We start from the raw sequence: 18,851 nt of genomic DNA, 5'->3' as shown, positions 1-18,851 counted from the left end.
AAAAATAGAAAATGGAGAAAATGCTTCTGTGCTACCAAATGCTGTCACAAAAATAAAGGAGGGGAAGCAAAACGTTTTGATTCTTCTTACAACAAACCATGAAGGGAGAGGGGTGGAACGGATATCTTCTACTTAGAATAAGAGTGTTATTCTTTCTTCCCTATGGAGTACTCGAGCTATAGATCTGTAACTTGGAACTTCATAAGCTTTTGTTTTACAAATGTAGAAATGCAACCCCCTATTTCTGTTTCTTATTTGTGAACCAAAGAAAGAAAGAAAAATAAAAAATGGGGGGGGGGTCACGCGAGAACTATTTTTATTTTCCCCATTCAGATTTCTGGACAGCTAATATACACCTTACTCCAATCGGCCCTGTTCAGGAGCACTTATGCAGTGTTATGTCAAATGTTTCCACTATTCTACTTATTAAAAACAACATTTGTTGTGGTGCCATTATATGACTGCAATTGCATCTTCCGCAAAATGCTATCTGTTGAGAGAAGCTTCTAGTATCACAACAACTACTTTACCGTAGTAGTACTCTTCAATAGAAAGTTTACGCTATGTAATTGACTTTGCAACAACAAGTGCAGTAAAAGTACTCCATGATTGTTTAAACAGAAATTCACCGTTCCTGAACTTTGACGCTACTATGTAAAGTTCCTAAGAGATATGTAAACTCTGACAATGAATACCACACTTTTAAGTAGCCTCACCACCAATCAGGCTATCTCTTCTACAATCTCATCACTCGGTCCTCTCTCTCTCTCTCTCTCTCTCTCTCTCTCTCCCACTCCCTCTCCATCTCTACAGCCGAAGTGGCAAAACAATACGCTACCAAAAAATTGTAACCTCTTTTGATTTTCCTTTTGCAACATAACAAAATCCACAAGTACCGATTATAAATTTGTAAACTTCAAAACTATCACCAACATAAAAACTTCCCAATTAACTACTCATAATTTCACTTTCCTTTTATCTCCAGTTTCATCACAGCCCCAAACTCCATCCCCACAACCATGAAGCTTCTTTCACTCATCCTCAGTCTCACATTTGCAACAACTTGTCTTTCAGACAAAGCTCCCAAAATCAAAAAGAACCCCAAAAACCTTGTTGCCATTGCTGATTTCCCATTTGGTGGTGATAAAAACATCAAAGGAAACGTTGTCTTTACTTCATCCGGCAAATATGTAAATGTTCACGTTGACATGACTGGTTTCCCCCATGATGAAGGCCCATTCTATTACCACATCCACGAACGTTCGGTACCTGAAAATGGCAATTGTGAAGCTTGTGGATTGCATTTCAACCCATACAATTCCAGCCCTGACTGCTTGGCTCAGAAACATAATGGATATTGTCAAGTTGGTGATTTATCTGGAAAACATGGTGCTATAAATAGTACTTGTTTTGAATTCAAATTCACCGATCCTTACTTATCTTTGAACAAGAGATCAAAGAGTTATATTGTTGGAAGGAGTTTGGTTTTCCATTATGCAAACATGTCAAAGTTGGCGTGTGCAGATATTGAATTGGCAAATGATTTGCGTCTTCAAAGTTTGATGGATGAATATGTTCAGACTGACGATACGGTACAAGTGCAACAGTTGAAACAATCAATGGATCATCAAAGTGACTCATTTGATGCTTTGGAAGCTTTGAGAAACGAAGTTTATGAAAGTGATAATGATGGTGATGAAGAAAAAGAACAAGAAGGAAGCGGTGCTGTATTGTTGCCACCATCTTTGCAACAGGAAATTAAAGAACCAAAGGCAGAAACCAAGCAGAATAATCAACAGGGAGAGAGTGTTGAAAACAACAATAACCAAGACAGCAACGATTCCCAAGAAGATCTTTCCAAATCAAAGAACTTCAAACATATCTTGCAAGACGTTAAAGTTTTACCACAAAAGTTGGTTAACAAGACCAAAAATCATTGGTCAAAAGATGATGAAAGCAAGTTTGGCAAAAAAAGTCTTGACAAGCTGATCCATCATTCTTCAATCCATTCACCAAACTCATCCGAAATGAAATTATACCAAAATCAAACTAATGTCACCTTGCATGGAATTTCGCAAGATTGTTCACCTAATTCAGGCGCTTCCTTGTTTGCAGCATTATCGACTTCATTCCTATCTGCATTGTTGAATTCATTAATGGTTGGATTCATCATTGTGCTGATCATTTGAAAAAAACACTTTATGTCACTTCTCTCATCCTTTGGACGTTATCTTCCTTTGGAATTTTCATTCATAGTTTAATAATAAGCATAATATAATGAAAAAGAAAAATGGGGAGTTTATACTCTATTGCAAAATCATCGTTGAATCTCTCATTTTGTCTAGGCCAAACAACCGAACACAATCAATGTAGAATCCACGCCCTTCACGATTCAAGCTCCCCAATTGAAACTTGCGTACTCCACCAAACATATTGATTTTTATCACAGTATTATCGTCATCAATAACATCTTCATCTAGCCATTGCTCTATTCTCAGCAATGGAATCAATCCCGGCATCACTGGTGGTAGCTTATACTCATCAGTTCTCCCGATATCATAGTACTTGTGCAATCGCTTTACTTCCTTTTCTGCATTGGTGTAAACATCATCTCCTCCAAAAACATCTTCAGCCGCGTTATAATTTACTTCATTAATTGTGCCACTTTTTATACATCCCGTAGCTTCGCAATCCAACTCATGTCCCGGTTTGGTCTCGCCAATAGTGCCAACGACAAACAATCGGCCATTTGCCAAGTACCGTTTCACCTGCTCAAGTGGATAATATGTTTCACTACAAACATCAAGTATCTCACCACCAAAGTTGGCCTTGTAGTTCATCTTGTCACAATCTTCCACATAATATCCCAAGTAGTACCAATCGTACCCTAATTTTTGACACATTTCTAATTCATTGATTCCCAGGATCGTACCTAATGATAAATGTGCATAATCTGGATCCCAAATGAAGTAAATTGACGATACCCCACTAGGTAGAAAGTCCAATACAGATATTGCAATTAGTTTGTCGTTGAGATAATAACATGCGTGGGTGGGGCCAATTCGTTTCTCCCTTGCAGTAGATGACCAATGATCAATATCTAGGCTCTGCCATTGAGTATCAGTACCTCGTTTTTCATGGCTCATAAAGGGAGAATCGCATAGAAATCTAGTGAATGATTTTTCACTAATGTCATTTGGATCATCATTATGCACAGCAACCTGATACTTCTTATACAATTGATACTTTTCCACACTAAATTTCGATGCCTCATATTTGATTTTGAAATTAGTTGATTTAAGCTGTGCTTCCACCATTCGTTCCAAGCTGAATGTGTTCTTCGGTACAGGACTCAAAATCGACTCATCTGGACATATCTCTTTGATGAACTTGTTGATCGCCTTGCGTTGCTTCTTTGATGGCTTGAGATAGGACATGTTTGTACGAATGGTATACAATCGACAACACGTTCTTAGCAAATCACTCTTGTACAAAAAGCTGCCTGATCTTCTAAACCCCTGGTTTATCAATTCATCATAGTTTTGACATGTCATGGACGTGATTGATGATCCCACCATTATCGATTGCTTGTCTCTGCCATTGCCCCGACTACCTAGCGATTTCCGAGCTTGGCTTTCCAATGCAAAGTAGTCCTCTTTGTTATCGTTGCAGTATCCGCAATGTCTCTCTTTTATATACAATGGAGCTGAGAATATCATTGGAGTTGCAGGTGTCATATAATGTTGGCTGCATAAAGGCAGAAAAATGAAAATAGAGATCAATAAAGGGTCGATGCGCAAAATGCTGCAGTGGAGAAAAATAGCACAGACGTGAAATATGACTGGTCCCCGTCGTGTACACTTGAGGCTGAGGCATATAACTATTTAGAAGGCCAGTACGGAGGATACCAAGGTCAATTTGTTAGTTGTACAATGCACTGGAAACGAAATGCACACGTAAAGATGCAGCCTTTTATAATATAGAGTTTTCTTCGATTGCCCCTATCTCTACACTCTGATGCAAATTGAGCCCCATGTTACCCCACTTCAGCCAATTTGACTTAAACTGGTTGAAGTTGATAGCACTGTGTCAATCATTTGCATAGCACTCTTGGACCTGTTATGATAAAGAAGTCTAGGTGGTCGTGTAATTGCATAGTTTTCTCTCTCCCTTTTTCTTTTCTTTTTTGCCGCTTAGAAAGTCCTAATCATTCCTTCCACGTTTGCAGTGTACTCTGGTTAAAAACCCTACTGTCCCTAATACGCTCTTCATTAGCATTCAATTACTCATAACTGGTTCAAAATGAGCTCGGCCAAGACCAGTCCTGTTAAAAAGCCAATTCAACCCACAGATATCTCTAAAGAAACCGATACTACAGAAAATGGTGATGAAGATACGCCCTCCACGACAAACGAAATTGACGAAGACCCATCAATCCTTTCTGACCCAGAAGACTACTTAGAAGAGAATGAGTCTCTAGATATGAACTTGAGTCGAGGCGATCAGAAGGTTTGGTTGGTGAAATTGCCCAAATATTTGATGGACAAATGGAGTGACCCAGAATCAATGAAGAAGGGAAATCAGCTAGGGAATGTGAAAATCAGAAAAGACGCAAGGGGGAAACTAGAAGTGAAGCTTGTTTTGGAAAAGAACGAAACGGATATACCACAAGAATATGATATTAAAATGCTCAATACTCAAGTTCGTAATTCCTACGCTTTCACTGAGGAGAATTTAAAGAAATTCAAACAAGAATTAACCGAAGTTGGGGCAATGCCTCAACAACCTCAATTGAAAGAAACGGATGACAAGAAGAAGAAGTTTCAACCCAGAAGAAAATTCAAGTATTTCAGAGTACAAAAAAATGGCGATGGTTCCAATGGGCAACCCATTCGAAAATATATTCCATTTGTCAAAACCATTCCCAAAAAGACAAGCCTCTTGGGGAAAGTTGTTCATGATTGTCTGATTGTTCCATCAAAAAGAGATAAAAGCTATGCCGCATTGATTAGAAGCCGCGATGCAAATATTCAAGGGCCACCTAGACCAAAAGTCACCTTGCTTAATGAAATCCCTGGAGTCATTCAATCCAATGCTGGTCCTTCGATCAAAGGCAACAACACCTCAGTCTTTCTCAAATCCACCCAACCTAAGAACAAAGCTGATGGCAGGGCCATTAGAATGCCCAAGCAAGATCTTTTGGACTTGTTGTTTAGACTATTTGAAGAGTATGAGTATTGGTCAATCAAGGGGTTGAAGGAGCGGACAAAACAACCAGAATCGTACTTGAAGGAGTCGTTGGATTCAATTGCGATTTTGATAAAGAAGGGGCCGTATACTTCCAAATGGGTATTGAAGCCGGAATATAGAAAGTTGAGAGATGCTGAAAGAGCAGCAAGGTTGGGGCTTAATGAGGAGGATCAAGGTAAAGAGAATGAAGAGGGAGAAGGAGAGAATGAGGACGAGGATATGGAAGACGTTATTTAGCCAGGAGCGGTTTCTAGATTTGGAATGAATGTCAGTAAATTTCGAGTATAGTGTAGATGTGTGACACAAAAAGCAACCCCTAGATAAACCTTTCATGGTGAGAGGTGAATAAACCGTTTGGTAAAGTGCAGCTCGTGCCGTTAGCTGCGTCATTCGTCTCTTTAGGAATGACTGCCACTTTGCTCAAGGATTGTGACGTAGTTTTTACGTACGTAGCCTCTTCATGGAGACTCAACCGCAGTGGCAAAGGTTCAACCTACAATATCGTAGAGATAAGTGAAAGTCGATAAACTGGAGCGAATAATAAGGCTCTGTTGGGGAACTGCTTTGCTTGGGTGACCGAGTCGTATAGACACGTAGATTCCTGTTCAAGATTTCCAACTGATGCAAGGGTATCTGCCGTCCCCAAACCTAGCTCCGCATCCGTATCCGTATCCTTCTATTCGTATCCATCAACTCTTCTACATCCACATAAGCAAAAAAAGAAAAAAAAAAATACTATATCATTCCATTAAAAAAAACGTGTTACACACATGCCTTCATTTCCATCTAAACAAGCTTGTTTACAAGTTGGTGATTTTCAAAGTTGGTGGCAATGATTGTTGCAATTTCTTAGCTTTAGTAGCATCGTTAACAACCAAAGTGTATTGATATTTAGAACCTCTAACCTTGAATTTGGTTTGTCTAAACTTCTTTCCGTTAGCATTGATCTTGCTGTTGACTTTGACAATGGCGGATTTGACGTCCGATCTTCTAGCTAATTCAACGAATTCTTTTATGTCTTTGATTTCCTTGGCCATTGTGTGTTGTGTTGTGTTGTGTTGGTGGTGGGGATTTGGTGTGATGGGAATGGTCTTGGTGTTTTCGCTAAATTTAATTTTTCACTACCAGTAATGCGTAGACAGTCTTTCCCTTTTTTTTTTTCTGGTGATAATAGAGGTCGTGCGCGTGGTAATATAGGGCTCAGCCCTAGATCGTTCAGTTCCATACACAATATACATCAACAAGTAAAGATTTATTATACGAAGCTGCAACTGTTCCATCACTGCGTTCTCTTATCAAGAGTAATCATGATGGGTCTCACCTTCCTGCCAGGTGAGGTTGCAAAAATATCGGTAGCGCAATACATTACCTACCCCCTCTTGCTGTACATCCTTTCCTTAAAGTTGATGAGTCTCTTGACACTGATAATCCATTTGCGAGTCAGCTCATTCATCATGATGTTACTCACATTTTTACTTCCTGTGATTCTCAGGCTCGAACTTCGTGCATGAATACCAACGTTGACTACACCGATTGGCCAGCAAACATTCCCGATACTCAATTTCATATAACTTTCATTGGCTTTGTTGAACTGGTTCGATTGTAGATAGTAGATTATGGTGGAGAGGGATACAAGTGCTTCTGTTGGTATTTTGCCACTTCGCAACTTGTACAAAAGGTTAACAATTCCCTTTTTGGTTTTCTTTAGTAGTGACGCATCCTCATCAGTCTTGTCCCTTTGCGCCTCCCATTCGCGTATGATCTCTTTAAGAAACACTCGAGTTTGAATTCTCAATTGGGGTCGGTGTTGTTCTGCCTCAATTATCGAGTCAAGTGTGATGATCTGCTTTGAAGGGTCTTGATACAACGGCTCTTCTTTATCTAACCAATCCTTATATTTTTCATTTCGAAGTTCCAATTGTAATAGATATTGTAGCTTCTTAGATTTGTCTTTGCTGGTCATCTCACTGTCGTATTCGTTGTATTGCTTCAACTTTTTGTCAATTTCAGCTTCGCTCAATTCATTACCCTTGGTGGTTGCTAGCACAAATTCATCATTGGGTAAGTCACCAGATGAATCTCGGACTGTGTCTTTCCTGCTGTCCTCTATAACTTCCTGTTTATCCTTGTCATCTTGTCCTTTACCACCCTCATTTCTTCTGTGTTTTGCCTTTTTGTTGGAACCCTCCCGTGACAGCTTCTTTCGTTTGCTTATCTCTTTCGACAAGATGTTAGAAAAGTCCATCACTTGTGTGTGCCATGTAATTGTGTCTGTTAGACATTCTTGCCAAACTCCTCAATATCACAAGCGGATTTGATTGCGCTACAAAAAAAAAGAGAGAGAGAGAGAGAGAAAAAAGATGTTCAAATCAGGAACCCCCCAACATTTTGCACTCAACAAATACAGCAATATACCGGTGATTCGATACAAGGGTATTTCTTTGTATCAACTGGACGTCAGGAACTACATCAAGTGTATCTAACCAATTGGACATATCATACACATTCCCGCACTGGTTTTCGCTATGTCCGACACCGCTGGCAAAAAGTCCACCACAAGGTCGAATTCTGATGCACAATCACGACTTGAAAGCATCAGTAGCACTTTAGCTGATGCGGGACACACAAATGGTGGTGAATTGCGAGCCAACTTTGCTTCCACATCTGAGTCCTCTAAGGGCACGTCGCGCACCGAAGGCAAGAAATTACAATCCTCTCCATTATTGTCATCCACACCACCCGTTGTGTCAAAGGCTCTTGTCAGAGCATACCCATATTTATTGATAATCAACAAGTTGCTAGCCATTGCTACTTGGACCAATGACGACTATTGGGTTAATATTGTTCTTGTGTGTTTGTATGCATTTGCAGTGTTGTACTTTGAAAACTTGGTAACATGGTTTGGCCACTTGATAATTGTGGGCGTGATTACATTATTTGCATTATTGAATGAAAAGATTATTGAAGAGACTAGCGTGAATCCTACATTGGATGATGTGGTTCATGCTTTAACAGCAACGTGCATCAAAGCAGATATGTTGATTTATCCCATTACTTCGTTATCGTTAACGGCTTACGATATCAAAAGGCTTTTGTTTACGACATTGTTCCTTACTCCTGTGTACTTGATTATCACTTTTTTGTTGGTCAAACCCCGCTTCATCTTGTTATTCACCGGGTTGTTTTTATTTACCTACCACTCGTCATATTCCGTCGTAATTAGGAGAATAATTTGGAAACTCAAAGCCGCTAGAGTCATTTCCTTCTACTTGACTGGGTTGGATTTGTCACAGTCGAGAAAAAGCTCATTATTTGCTGCAGCTTTTGCAAAAGTGCAAAAGAATGAAAATATTGATAACCCAACTTCCAAACCGGTGAGATTCACCTATGTCATATACGAAAACCAAAGAAGGTGGCTAGGTATTGGATGGACCTCGAACTTGTTATCATATGAGAGAACCCCTTGGACTGATGAGTTCTTGAACGAGAGCAGCTCGATCGAGACGTTTAAACTACCAGCTACTGATGACACAAACATGTCGACCGACCCTCATTTGCAAGGAGCTACATGGAGATGGGTGGACAAGACATGGAGGTTGGACTTGACTAATGACGGGGCAATTACCTTGCCAAGTTCAAAACGATCAAAAACAACTGCCAACCCTTCAACTGATGAGGGATACATCTATTACGATAATGTATGGAAGAAACCATCAACTGAGGACACATTTTCAAAATACACACGGAGACGGAGATGGATAAGAACGGCAGAATTGGTTTACAATAACAGCAAAGCATCACCAGTAGAGGAGAATTTGGAGAATATTTCTGACTCGGTAAAGTCCACTGGCGCAAGTACACTATCCACGAGTCCTTCAAGGACAAAGAATTTGAGATTTGCTGAAGAACCGGAAACCAAGGAATCAGGCGAAGAAAGTACTGATAAGAAGAATATATAGTTTAGTGTAGTCGGCACTAGCCACGATCTAATCGAAAAAATGAAAAAAATAAAAAAAAAAAAATGGTCTGATGGAAAGCTTGTGGGAGATTCCGTTGGTTTTATTTTTTTTCGCTCGGTGTTCTCCGCAGAAAAGCTGCAACAATAATAATAATAATAATAAAAACAGACGTATTAGCCCGAGATGCATCTCGCAGGTTTGCGCAATCTAAATTGATTCTCTCCTCCTTATCCAAATTAATTGATTTTTGATAACAAATGATTCGACAAAGTGTATAAATAGATTAGCAAATCACCCTTGACTCCCCACTAGATTTTTCTTCATCAAACTAGTCACACTCACACTCACACTCACACTCACACTCATATTTATACAATGGCAGAATTATACAATAGCTCCTACGGTAAAGCCAACGTCAAGTTCTTGAAAGTCAAGAAAGATGCTTCTAATCCAACCATTCAAGATGTCCTTGAAGCCAACGTTCAAGTGTTGTTGAGAGGTAAATTTGACACCTCTTATACTGAAGCTGATAACTCATCAATTGTCCCAACTGATACAGTCAAGAACACCATTTTGGTTGAAGCTAAAACTACTGATGTTTGGCCAATCGAGTCCTTTGCTGCTCATTTAGCTAAACACTTTACTTCAAAGTATGATCAAGTTGAAGGTATTGAGGTTAACATTGTTCAAGCCAAGTGGACCAAGATCAAGTTGGAAGGTAAAGAACATGCTCACTCATTCAAACACGAGGGACCAGAAACGCGTCAAACTTATTTGAATTATGACAAATTGACCAAGAAATTGACCTTGTCCTCATCCATTAAAGATTTGACTGTTTTGAAGTCAACCGGGTCAATGTTTTATGGATACAATGTTTGTGATTACACTACTTTGCAACCAACCAAAGACAGAATCTTGTCCACTGATGTTTCATCCACTTGGACGTTTGATCCAAAGCAAATCGCGTCCTTGGACGATGTGATTGGTAACGGTAAGTTGTTTGACCGTGCATACAATGAAGCTAGAGATGTTACTTTGGAATTGTTTTGTAAGGAAAACTCACCATCAGTGCAAGCCACCATGTACAACATGGCTGAAAAGATTTTGGCCAACGTCAAGCAAATTGCCACTGTTACTTACATTTTGCCCAACAAGCACTACATTTTGTTCAACTTGGAATGGAAAGGTATCAAGGACAACAAGGAATTGTTTTACCCATCTCCAGATCCAAATGGGTTGATCAAGTGTACCGTTGGCAGAAAGGGAGACAAAGCTAAGTTTTAAGTAGGTCCTGCTTTGAGTGTATTTCAATTCATAGATTGTATATTGGAAATGTAATTTAAGATAAGTGGAAAAAATAAACAAATAAAAAAAAAAAAAAAATAAAATAAATCTCTCTCGATGAGCCGATAGGCAAAGATCAATGTCGAGAAACGTGGTACTAACAGTGCTCGCTACTGCTGCAGTGACCACTGCGGTGGTAGAGCTCTATCATAGGTACAGAGAAGTTACCACCACGAAACCACAACCGACAAAGACGCGAAAATTTGCTTCCAGTGAATACTCAGAAGAGCTCATTCGTGAACAGTTGGCTCGAAACTATGCATTTCTCACAGAGGACGGTATGGCTAAAGTACGAAACCAAAGGATCATAGTTGTTGGAGCTGGTGGTGTTGGATCATGGGTGGCAACAATGCTTGCCCGATCGGGAGTTGGTCATTTACGAATTATTGATTTTGATCAGGTTTCTCTCAGTTCGTTGAACCGACACGCGGTGGCCACTGTTTCCGATGTGGGGATTTCCAAAGTTGAGTGTTTGAAGAACCATCTATCGAAGATTGTGCCGTGGATTGAGATTGATGTGCAGAATAAGCTATGGAACTTGGACCTGGCTCAAGAATTGTTAGATTTCAAACCAACTTATGTCATTGACTGTATTGATAATTTTGATACAAAGTGTGACTTGTTAACTTATTGCCATCAACGTGGCATCCCCATTGTTTCCTCTGGTGGTGCTGCTACCAAATCGGACCCGACTAGGATAAATGTTGCCGATATATCCAAAACTGAAGAAGATCCATTATGTAAAAAGATTCGTATTGTGTTGAAGAAAAGAGGTATCACCACTGGCATCCCATTCATATTCTCAGCAGAGAAACCTGACCCAAGAAAGGCGAAACTTTTGCCATTAGCTGAAGAGGAGATTGTCAAGGGCGAAGTTGATCAATTGTCGGCATTGAAAGATTTCCGTGTGCGTATATTGCCGGTATTGGGAACCATGCCAGGTATGTTTGGATTGGCCATCGCTACGTACATTTTGACTACAGTGTCAGGGTACCCAATGGAACCAATTGAAGGTAAGAACAGGTACAAAATTTATGATGACATGTTGCAAAGTTTGGCTGGTCAGCAATTGCGCATCGGTGAGGAAGACCAACGTGTCAAGATTTCCATGACTGATGTAAATTACATTTTGGAGGAGGTGTTTAGAGGTAAGTCGCCAATTTCAAACTACTCAACTAGATTAGCTTTGAGTAAATGGGATCCATCAAAGGAGATTAGCTTGCAAAATGTTGTGGTCATGACTAAAGATGAACAAAGGAAGCATGAAAAGAGGGTTTTGATTGGCGGGGAGAAGTTGGAAGACGTTTACCTGAAAGAAGTTCTTGATTTGGTAAAATCAAGGCACAAAGATGAAGCATATTATTCAAAATTTAGATAGCCCGTGTGTATATAGAGATGTAGATTGTTAAGATTCTCAATCGCAGTCATAATGGCAAGATGCAGCTTATGTGCGCGAAAACTTGCTTGGAAAAAAAAAAAATCCGGAACTTCATCTTTAACTCCATCCTCTGCCCGCAGTTCTTCAGCTGTTTCCCCCCCTTCCCAGTCCTGCCCACTAAGGTCTATAAATGTTCCCATTCAGGCCAGCGAATCCGTTGCGGAGCTATTTCCGCTCCACTGTGTTTCCAACGCGAGCCTACAATTCATTGCGCAGTTCATTCAAGTCCATGAGATTCAACTCCTCCACCACTCACAATGTCCCACCTCCAAAAGGCAAAAAACCACAAGGTATCAAAGCATTGATGAAGGAGTATGGATACCCTGCCTTGGCCGTGTACTTGGGTCTCTCAATGATTGACTTGCCAATCTGTTATGTGCTTGTGCATTCAATGGGACAAGAAAAGATCCAGTACTATGAAAACAAGGTCAAGCAGACTTTCGGGTATGGAGTTAGTGATGCTGAATTGAAACACCAACAGGAAGTGCAAAAGATTGAAGCGCGTATGGACGAAGATGACAATGCAATAGAGCAGAACGGCAACGGTGATCAAAGCGTAATTCAGTTTGTATTGAGTCAATTCTCATGGACTGAGTTTGCCATTGCATATGGCTTGCACAAGAGCTTGATTTTTATCAGGTTGCCCATTACTGCTGCAATTACTCCCGGAATTGTCAAGTTGTTACGAGGCTGGGGTTTTAGAATTGGTACTGATAAGTTGAGTACTACTGCTAACTTGGCTAAAGATTTAGCCAAGAGCGGATACAAGGATATCACTGCTAGTAGTGGTAAATTTGGTACCAGGCCAGGAAAGAGAAAGTGGTGGTGGTTCTTTTAGGAGTTATAGAGAGTGTGTTTGTTTGTTTGTTTGTTTGTTTTTTTGCATGTAGATAGAGTAACTAACTTTGATAAATATACTGTAGGTTTAATTCTACTGTCTAATCTCTAACCTCTATATTCCCAAAAACTTCTTCATTCGTTCGTAAACAAAGAACGAACAAGCAAACATTGGTACAACTTTCATATATCCAATACTCAATCCAATGAAAAACCCCTTAAATCCACTCTCACGATAAATCAAACGTGCAGTGTTTTTGAACGACAAGAAGTGACCTCCTCCAACAGCACCTCCAACTTGCATTCTTCTTCGAATAAGTTCAAATGGGTAAGCTGCAGTTTGAGAGAATAGTCCCGAGATACCACCTGCAACTAATTGGGCGTATGCTTTCAAAGATGGGCGTGACTCTCTAGACGATTTAGTTTTCACCGAAGTTGAAGTGGACTTATCAGTTGCCGGTTGCACTGTATACTCGCGCAACGGTTTTGATCGTAATATATCATGAAGCAAGTCGTGGGCATAAAAAGAGACACCCGCATACGGGATCATTCCCATGATTGTTGGTGCAAACCCACGGTAAAAATTACTTATGCGTTGGATATTGGCTGGCAAAACTTTTCTCATCACAGTCAACCAACGCGGGTCATTAGACCTCGTTGGCGGGTTCTCATGATAAATAATTCGTACAGTTTGGAAAATACGTCCTCGATGACTACGCATAAACTGTTGGTGTTGTGGATGTGCATGGTGCAAATTTCTCGTCTCAAATGCTAATCGTACACGTATCAAGTCCAAAGGATATGTGAAGAAAACCGAAGCTAATCCTGAAAGCGACCCAGCAAGGAACCGTCTTCCAGCAGTTTCATAAAGGTCATTTGGAATCAAAATTGTTCTAATTTGTTCATAAGCAACAAACTTGATTGAGGCATAGGGGAAGATGCGCAACAATGTTATTGAATGACCTTGGTATAATCCCCATAATCCATCGCTGGCCCAAATTCGTTTTCCAGCACGCACTAGTCCTTGGAATGTGCCTCGGTACTTGAGAAATTCTGGATTTGAAGTCTGAAATAAAATTTTGATACGATCCAACGGTGCAACGAGTGTCTTGGCTGCTGAGCCAGCTACACCACCGGCAATCCCAGAAAGAATTACATAATGCAAACTCTGTTTATCGATAACTTTAATACTTTTTATTGGTGTGGATTGGTCGTTGGAGTAGTAGCCAGATAATGGAATCGTGTCGTTGAGATCGTCACCCTTCTTGGTAACGGATGTGGTGCCCAGTTGGGTAAAAAGCAAGCCCTTTAAGCCTCTTGATAGTTTGGATACCATTAGTGAATCTGAATCCTGGTTCGTTTCGCGCTGTGGTGGTGGTGGCGGCGGCGTGAGCCCTACGTGCTCTGATGACAGCAGCAGCACCAGCAGCAGCGGGTGCATCGGCGGTGACGATGCTTGGCCTCGTAGTATTTCATTCTCTGACATCTAGACACAGTGGTGAAAAGGAAAAAATGGAGTTAGATCTGGTGGGAAAAGATCTCTAAATTATCCAATGCTTTGATATTATATAATCTCACTCGAGCTATAAATTTTTTTTTTTTTCCTTCTTCGCTCTTTGTTGAATCGTCCGGGGTAAAAGGGCTTGACTCCATAATTCTCGCAAGTGTCTCTTGTCGTGAATCAAATGCAATACAAGAGAGTCATATATGGATAGCTCTTTTGCTTGTTACATAAATACATAAATGTACCCATCACTTTTCATTCATAACACACACTAAGTAAGTAAAGCAAAAAAATATAAGTACTGTCATAAATTAGAGATATTACCATTAAATCCACTTCTTGTCTACCTTGTCTCGCTGAGGGAATGAGAAAAAAGAATTGAAAAAAAAAGAAAAAAAAAAAAAAAATAATCGAGATTGCTGCAACAAAGTGGTCCCCCCTCCCCCTACTTGACGCTAATACGCCTACGCCTAATCTTCCACACAGACATCCCAATATACCCCTTTATGAACCGAATATGCCAATTGCATCAAAGGGTCCTCGGTAGTAGTGCCAAGCTTCTCTCTTATGCATCTACAAAGCACCAAGTACGACTCACCAGCACTCATCACCACCTGAAGATTTCGGAATCGTTTCGATTTACAATGTCGCGACTAGCATCACCAGCAATGATCCTAACATCAGCAATTCCAATATCTGAGAGCAACAGCAAACGCGATCTTCACGGAATGACGCTAAGTTCCGTTTGTTCATTATCAGTATACCCAACACCATGTCTTGAGTTCAATTTGCATTTACCTTCGTACACGTCAACTGCATTGCATCAGCATCAGTATCTCGCGATACATATTATGCCGCCTACAAACCACTCTGCCAAGATCTGTCGTGTTTTTGCCAAAGGTGTCAAGTTGAATAAACGAAGAGGAACCAATGAGCTTAATGATGATGATGATGATGATAACGATGGAGAGATGTTCCACGAGATGACTACTCCATTCACTGAGTTGGTGGAGAACCAAGACTATACATTCATCAGGAGAGTTGAGGACAATGTGGCAATTCCAGTTTTGAACCATGCTGAACTGGTATTCATTTGTAAAACATTGCACAATTTCACAACAATTGGTGATCATGAGATTTGGGTTGTTCAAGTTGTTGATATCTTGTCACAATCAAACCCAACTGGGGGAATTTTATACTTCAATAGAGGTTTCCACAAAATTGGAGAGTCGTTGTTAGAGGAGTAAACATATGTATAGCATTTGTAGGGTATATAAACGTCTATAACCTTTCACCTGTATCCTCCATCAACTCTGCAAGCTCTTGTCTCAACAATTCGGTTTCATGCAAAATTCTAGGAATAATAGTATCAAACTTTTCGTTGGTCTTTTTGATTCGTTTAGCAAACTTGCTCAAAATTTCACCCTTTTTCAAATTCTTCAATTCCCAATGGATAGACTTCAATTCTTCTTGTTTGGACTCGTGGCGAGCAAGTAGTTTTTGATACTTTGTCGACAAATTGCTTTGCTCTTGTTGCAACTTGACCAAACTTGACTTGTACTCCTTGAGACGAGACTCATGCTGCGTGTACTCCTCTTCTAATCGATTAATCTCTTCTTGCTGATCGTGTTCTTTTGCTTTTGATTGTTTCTGCAAAGACTCTTCCTCTGTAGTTAATGTGTCAATCTCAGCTTGGATAGAATCAATTTCACTCTCCAATTGCAGCACCAGATGTTTCAACCCTTGAATTTTTCCATACACGCGATTCTCATTCACTGGTTTGGCACTATTGTATTTCGAAATCTTATTCTTGACTACGTCGATTGAATTTTTCAAGTCGGAGATTTTCTTATTTTCATCCCTTTTCAACTTCTTCAACTTGAGTTTGAGATTGTTCAAATTTGTCATTGTTGAAGTGAGTGAAGTTTGCAAAGTTACCAAGGACGAAGTTTCTCCACTTGATTTATTGATAATTTGATCATTTTCGTTCGTGGTGTTGATCAAGAAATGGTTGAGCAAGACATCGCCATCCAAAATCTCCACCTTGTATTGGAACAACGGGGTCAACCCATAAATGGTGATATAGCTTGATTCCTCTTTGAAATACGACCAGTTGACATCGTTCAATCTAATCTTTAGATCAAGTCGTTGTTGCTCAAAGAGCAACTTCAAAACCACTTTACTTGAATCAATGGCAATAACAGCAATCGGCATATCCTTGCTCGCAGTAGCCTCACCATTCTTCCCTGTTGGTTCCCCATTGAACAAGTTTGGGTTTTTCAAAATTGCCTTACATGCAGCAACTATTGACCAAAATGGTTGTATAATGATTGTGTTTTCAATGACTGTAACACTTGGTGAGATTGTGGTTGTAGTTAAGGACTTGGAAACTGGTGTTGATTTGGAAGACGTCGTTATTGATGTTGGTGGGGTTGACGCTGTCACTGGTGCTGTTGGTGGAGTTGCGACTCCTAACGATCCCAATTTTGATTTTGATATGGATGCAGCACGCATTCTCGTCTTTAAAGTCGTCAACTTGCTATTGAATGGGGAGACAACAAAATTTTCAAAATTTTTATAAGCAATGGTGCTCCAGGTGTTCTTTGCAGTCTGACTCAAATCAACATCGATACTCATCAACTTATTTTCATCGACATTTACTGATATCTCTTCGGGTATTGAGTTTTGCACAATGGTTGACTTTTTAACAAGCAATGCACGGATGATGATATGAATCGATAGGAATAGATATAGTTGAATTTTGTACTGAGTGAAATTCAAATTGTTTATATATGATATGTTAATCGGGATGATCTTGGATGCGATATTGTTAAATTTTAGTGATGCCACTGCCGTCGTAGTTGCGGTCATGGTGGCGTTTGTTGTTGTTGTTGTGGGGTTGATTGACAACGATGCAAAATGAAACCAGTTTAGCAAGTAATTGATATAGTTGATGATAATGAAGCACAATACTGCATTCATCAAACTATTGTTGAAAAAAGTTCGTCTTCTATCGTCGTATTGAATCTTGCTGGTGATTTTCTTGTTTGATATGGAGTTGATGTAGTATATCGAAGAAGCGCCTATCAATTCGCTTGAAACTATTGACTTTGACAACATGATTAAATAATTGAAATAGCTCTTTTTCATAAATTTCACCAAAGTCAAATATACAACAACATCAATTAAAACCACCCTCAATGCCGAAAATGTCACACCTCTGAACACTCTCTTTCGAGAGTCGGGGAGCATAAAATTGATTAAAAACTTGCCACCCATGAAATTGGAACCCAAAACTAAATACAAAATGCAGATGAGTAAAGAAATAGATTGAGGCAATGACAATGTAACAAAAACAAGCGATAGTATATCCCGCAAGCTGGATGAGTTGGGAAAAACGGACAATGGTGGGTGATGGTGGTGGTGATGATAGTGATGATGGTGTTCAACAGTGGGTTCCAATGACACGTTATTAACTGCTCCACCTTTTTTGTCACCAACAGATTCAGCTTGGGTACTGCTGTGGCTGTTGCTGCCATTTACATGATAGTGATGATGGAACGATGTTGGTTGTGAATGATGCATACGTGCTGCAGCTGCAGCTGACGTCGATGTTGATGTTGATGATGATGTTGATGTTGATGTCGTCTTACCCGTCAAGATTGATTGTGAAGAGACTGACGACAGAGACCTCAACTTTCTATTCACAGTGGTCAGTGCTTGATGCATCTAATCATATATACAATGACGTTGGCGTAGTGGTGTGGATAGTATAAACTCGTGGAGGCAATGTTTGCAAAATGTCTTCTGGTTGTAAATTTTTTTTTTTTTTTTCACTTCACAATGTGACGTACACATTATACAACGTATGGAAAAAAAAAAAAAAGGAACGCAAAATACACACCAGCATAGGAGAGATTGAAAGGCAGATATGAAAGAGGTACTCTAATCAGCTATATGAGCTTAAACGTGATCTAAAAAGTTCCTGTCTTGAGTGCTGTGCAGGCATCGTTCTCAGTACATTCCGTTACCTGTCCTGCATAGAACAATCCAGAATCCGGTTTTCCGTTATACTTTGCGCGCTCATTTGACAGGAGAAAAAATGTGTGTGTGTGTGTGAAAATAGGGGGGAAAGCACGTGATGCAAGAATGAAGACATCCAAAAAAAAATTGGCGACGCGACACATGAACGCGTCAATTGTAAGTTGAAGAGTAGCGGCTTAAATGTTTGCATTTGAAGTTCTACCCCATGTGGAAAAATATCATGTTTGACTTCAGCAAAAGCATCGTCAAGGAAATAGTACCCAGAACTGGAACGTACCACTGCAGTATACTGTCGTCTACTGAACATATTTTTCACTCAGTGATGGAGATAAACGCGTTATGACATGCAAGTCTGTGCAGGGAAACAGTGGGGATGGGGGGTGGCGGATGTACGTACTACACAAATATAAATGAGGGTTCAATCGAAGTCACCAATTGTAGATAAAGAGCCTTGAATTGCATTGCTAGAAGAAAC

At 39.9% G+C, this 18,851-nt stretch overlaps 12 protein-coding genes across 12 annotated transcripts; 7 read left to right on the top strand and 5 right to left on the bottom strand. All coding sequences in view use genetic code 12, as the record gives it.

The window, feature by feature from the left end:
* Positions 1-1,019: 1,019 nt before the first annotated feature.
* Positions 1,020-2,189, top strand: SOD6 (Sod6p; the record flags this gene model as incomplete). The annotated part of the gene is made up of 1 exon (XM_051752554.1): positions 1,020-2,189. The coding sequence occupies one exon, from the start codon at positions 1,020-1,022 to the stop codon at positions 2,187-2,189; it is 1,170 nt and encodes a 389-aa protein (XP_051608172.1).
* A 117-nt stretch (positions 2,190-2,306) lies between these two features.
* KGF57_003162 (arginyltransferase) lies at positions 2,307-3,719 on the bottom strand (the record flags this gene model as incomplete). Its single annotated transcript, XM_051752553.1, has 1 exon — positions 2,307-3,719. One exon carries the CDS (start codon positions 3,717-3,719, stop codon positions 2,307-2,309), a length of 1,413 nt encoding a protein of 470 aa, XP_051608171.1.
* Positions 3,720-4,302: 583 nt separating this feature from the next.
* Positions 4,303-5,487, top strand: KGF57_003161 (transcription factor IIF subunit; the record flags this gene model as incomplete). Its single annotated transcript, XM_051752552.1, has 1 exon — positions 4,303-5,487. One exon carries the CDS (start codon positions 4,303-4,305, stop codon positions 5,485-5,487), a length of 1,185 nt encoding a protein of 394 aa, XP_051608170.1.
* Positions 5,488-6,050: 563 nt separating this feature from the next.
* Positions 6,051-6,287, bottom strand: RPL38 (60S ribosomal protein eL38; the record flags this gene model as incomplete). The annotated part of the gene is made up of 1 exon (XM_051752551.1): positions 6,051-6,287. The coding sequence occupies one exon, from the start codon at positions 6,285-6,287 to the stop codon at positions 6,051-6,053; it is 237 nt and encodes a 78-aa protein (XP_051608169.1).
* A 332-nt stretch (positions 6,288-6,619) lies between these two features.
* Positions 6,620-7,495, bottom strand: KGF57_003159 (mRNA splicing protein; the record flags this gene model as incomplete). Its single annotated transcript, XM_051752550.1, has 1 exon — positions 6,620-7,495. One exon carries the CDS (start codon positions 7,493-7,495, stop codon positions 6,620-6,622), a length of 876 nt encoding a protein of 291 aa, XP_051608168.1.
* A 280-nt stretch (positions 7,496-7,775) lies between these two features.
* Positions 7,776-9,209, top strand: KGF57_003158 (peroxisome biogenesis protein; the record flags this gene model as incomplete). The annotated part of the gene is made up of 1 exon (XM_051752549.1): positions 7,776-9,209. The coding sequence occupies one exon, from the start codon at positions 7,776-7,778 to the stop codon at positions 9,207-9,209; it is 1,434 nt and encodes a 477-aa protein (XP_051608167.1).
* Positions 9,210-9,584: 375 nt separating this feature from the next.
* KGF57_003157 (uncharacterized protein) lies at positions 9,585-10,493 on the top strand (the record flags this gene model as incomplete). Its single annotated transcript, XM_051752547.1, has 1 exon — positions 9,585-10,493. One exon carries the CDS (start codon positions 9,585-9,587, stop codon positions 10,491-10,493), a length of 909 nt encoding a protein of 302 aa, XP_051608166.1.
* A 139-nt stretch (positions 10,494-10,632) lies between these two features.
* KGF57_003156 (tRNA threonylcarbamoyladenosine dehydratase) lies at positions 10,633-11,931 on the top strand (the record flags this gene model as incomplete). Its single annotated transcript, XM_051752546.1, has 1 exon — positions 10,633-11,931. One exon carries the CDS (start codon positions 10,633-10,635, stop codon positions 11,929-11,931), a length of 1,299 nt encoding a protein of 432 aa, XP_051608165.1.
* A 190-nt stretch (positions 11,932-12,121) lies between these two features.
* NAT2 (Nat2p) lies at positions 12,122-12,829 on the top strand (the record flags this gene model as incomplete). Its single annotated transcript, XM_051752545.1, has 1 exon — positions 12,122-12,829. One exon carries the CDS (start codon positions 12,122-12,124, stop codon positions 12,827-12,829), a length of 708 nt encoding a protein of 235 aa, XP_051608164.1.
* Positions 12,830-12,943: 114 nt separating this feature from the next.
* On the bottom strand, positions 12,944-14,314 carry LEU5 (coenzyme A transporter; the record flags this gene model as incomplete). The annotated part of the gene is made up of 1 exon (XM_051752544.1): positions 12,944-14,314. The coding sequence occupies one exon, from the start codon at positions 14,312-14,314 to the stop codon at positions 12,944-12,946; it is 1,371 nt and encodes a 456-aa protein (XP_051608163.1).
* A 662-nt stretch (positions 14,315-14,976) lies between these two features.
* KGF57_003153 (uncharacterized protein) lies at positions 14,977-15,579 on the top strand (the record flags this gene model as incomplete). Its single annotated transcript, XM_051752543.1, has 1 exon — positions 14,977-15,579. One exon carries the CDS (start codon positions 14,977-14,979, stop codon positions 15,577-15,579), a length of 603 nt encoding a protein of 200 aa, XP_051608162.1.
* Positions 15,580-15,613: 34 nt separating this feature from the next.
* On the bottom strand, positions 15,614-18,061 carry EMC9 (Emc9p; the record flags this gene model as incomplete). The annotated part of the gene is made up of 1 exon (XM_051752542.1): positions 15,614-18,061. The coding sequence occupies one exon, from the start codon at positions 18,059-18,061 to the stop codon at positions 15,614-15,616; it is 2,448 nt and encodes an 815-aa protein (XP_051608161.1).
* Positions 18,062-18,851: the final 790 nt, after the last annotated feature.

Source organism: Candida theae (assembly GCF_024610275.1).
Source record: "Candida theae strain CBS 12239 chromosome Unknown scaffold1, whole genome shotgun sequence".
Taxonomy (NCBI): Eukaryota; Fungi; Ascomycota; class Pichiomycetes; order Serinales; family Debaryomycetaceae; genus Lodderomyces; species Lodderomyces theae.
The sequence above is the reverse complement of the archived record's forward strand: the minus strand, read 5'-3'. Positions and strand labels throughout refer to the sequence as shown.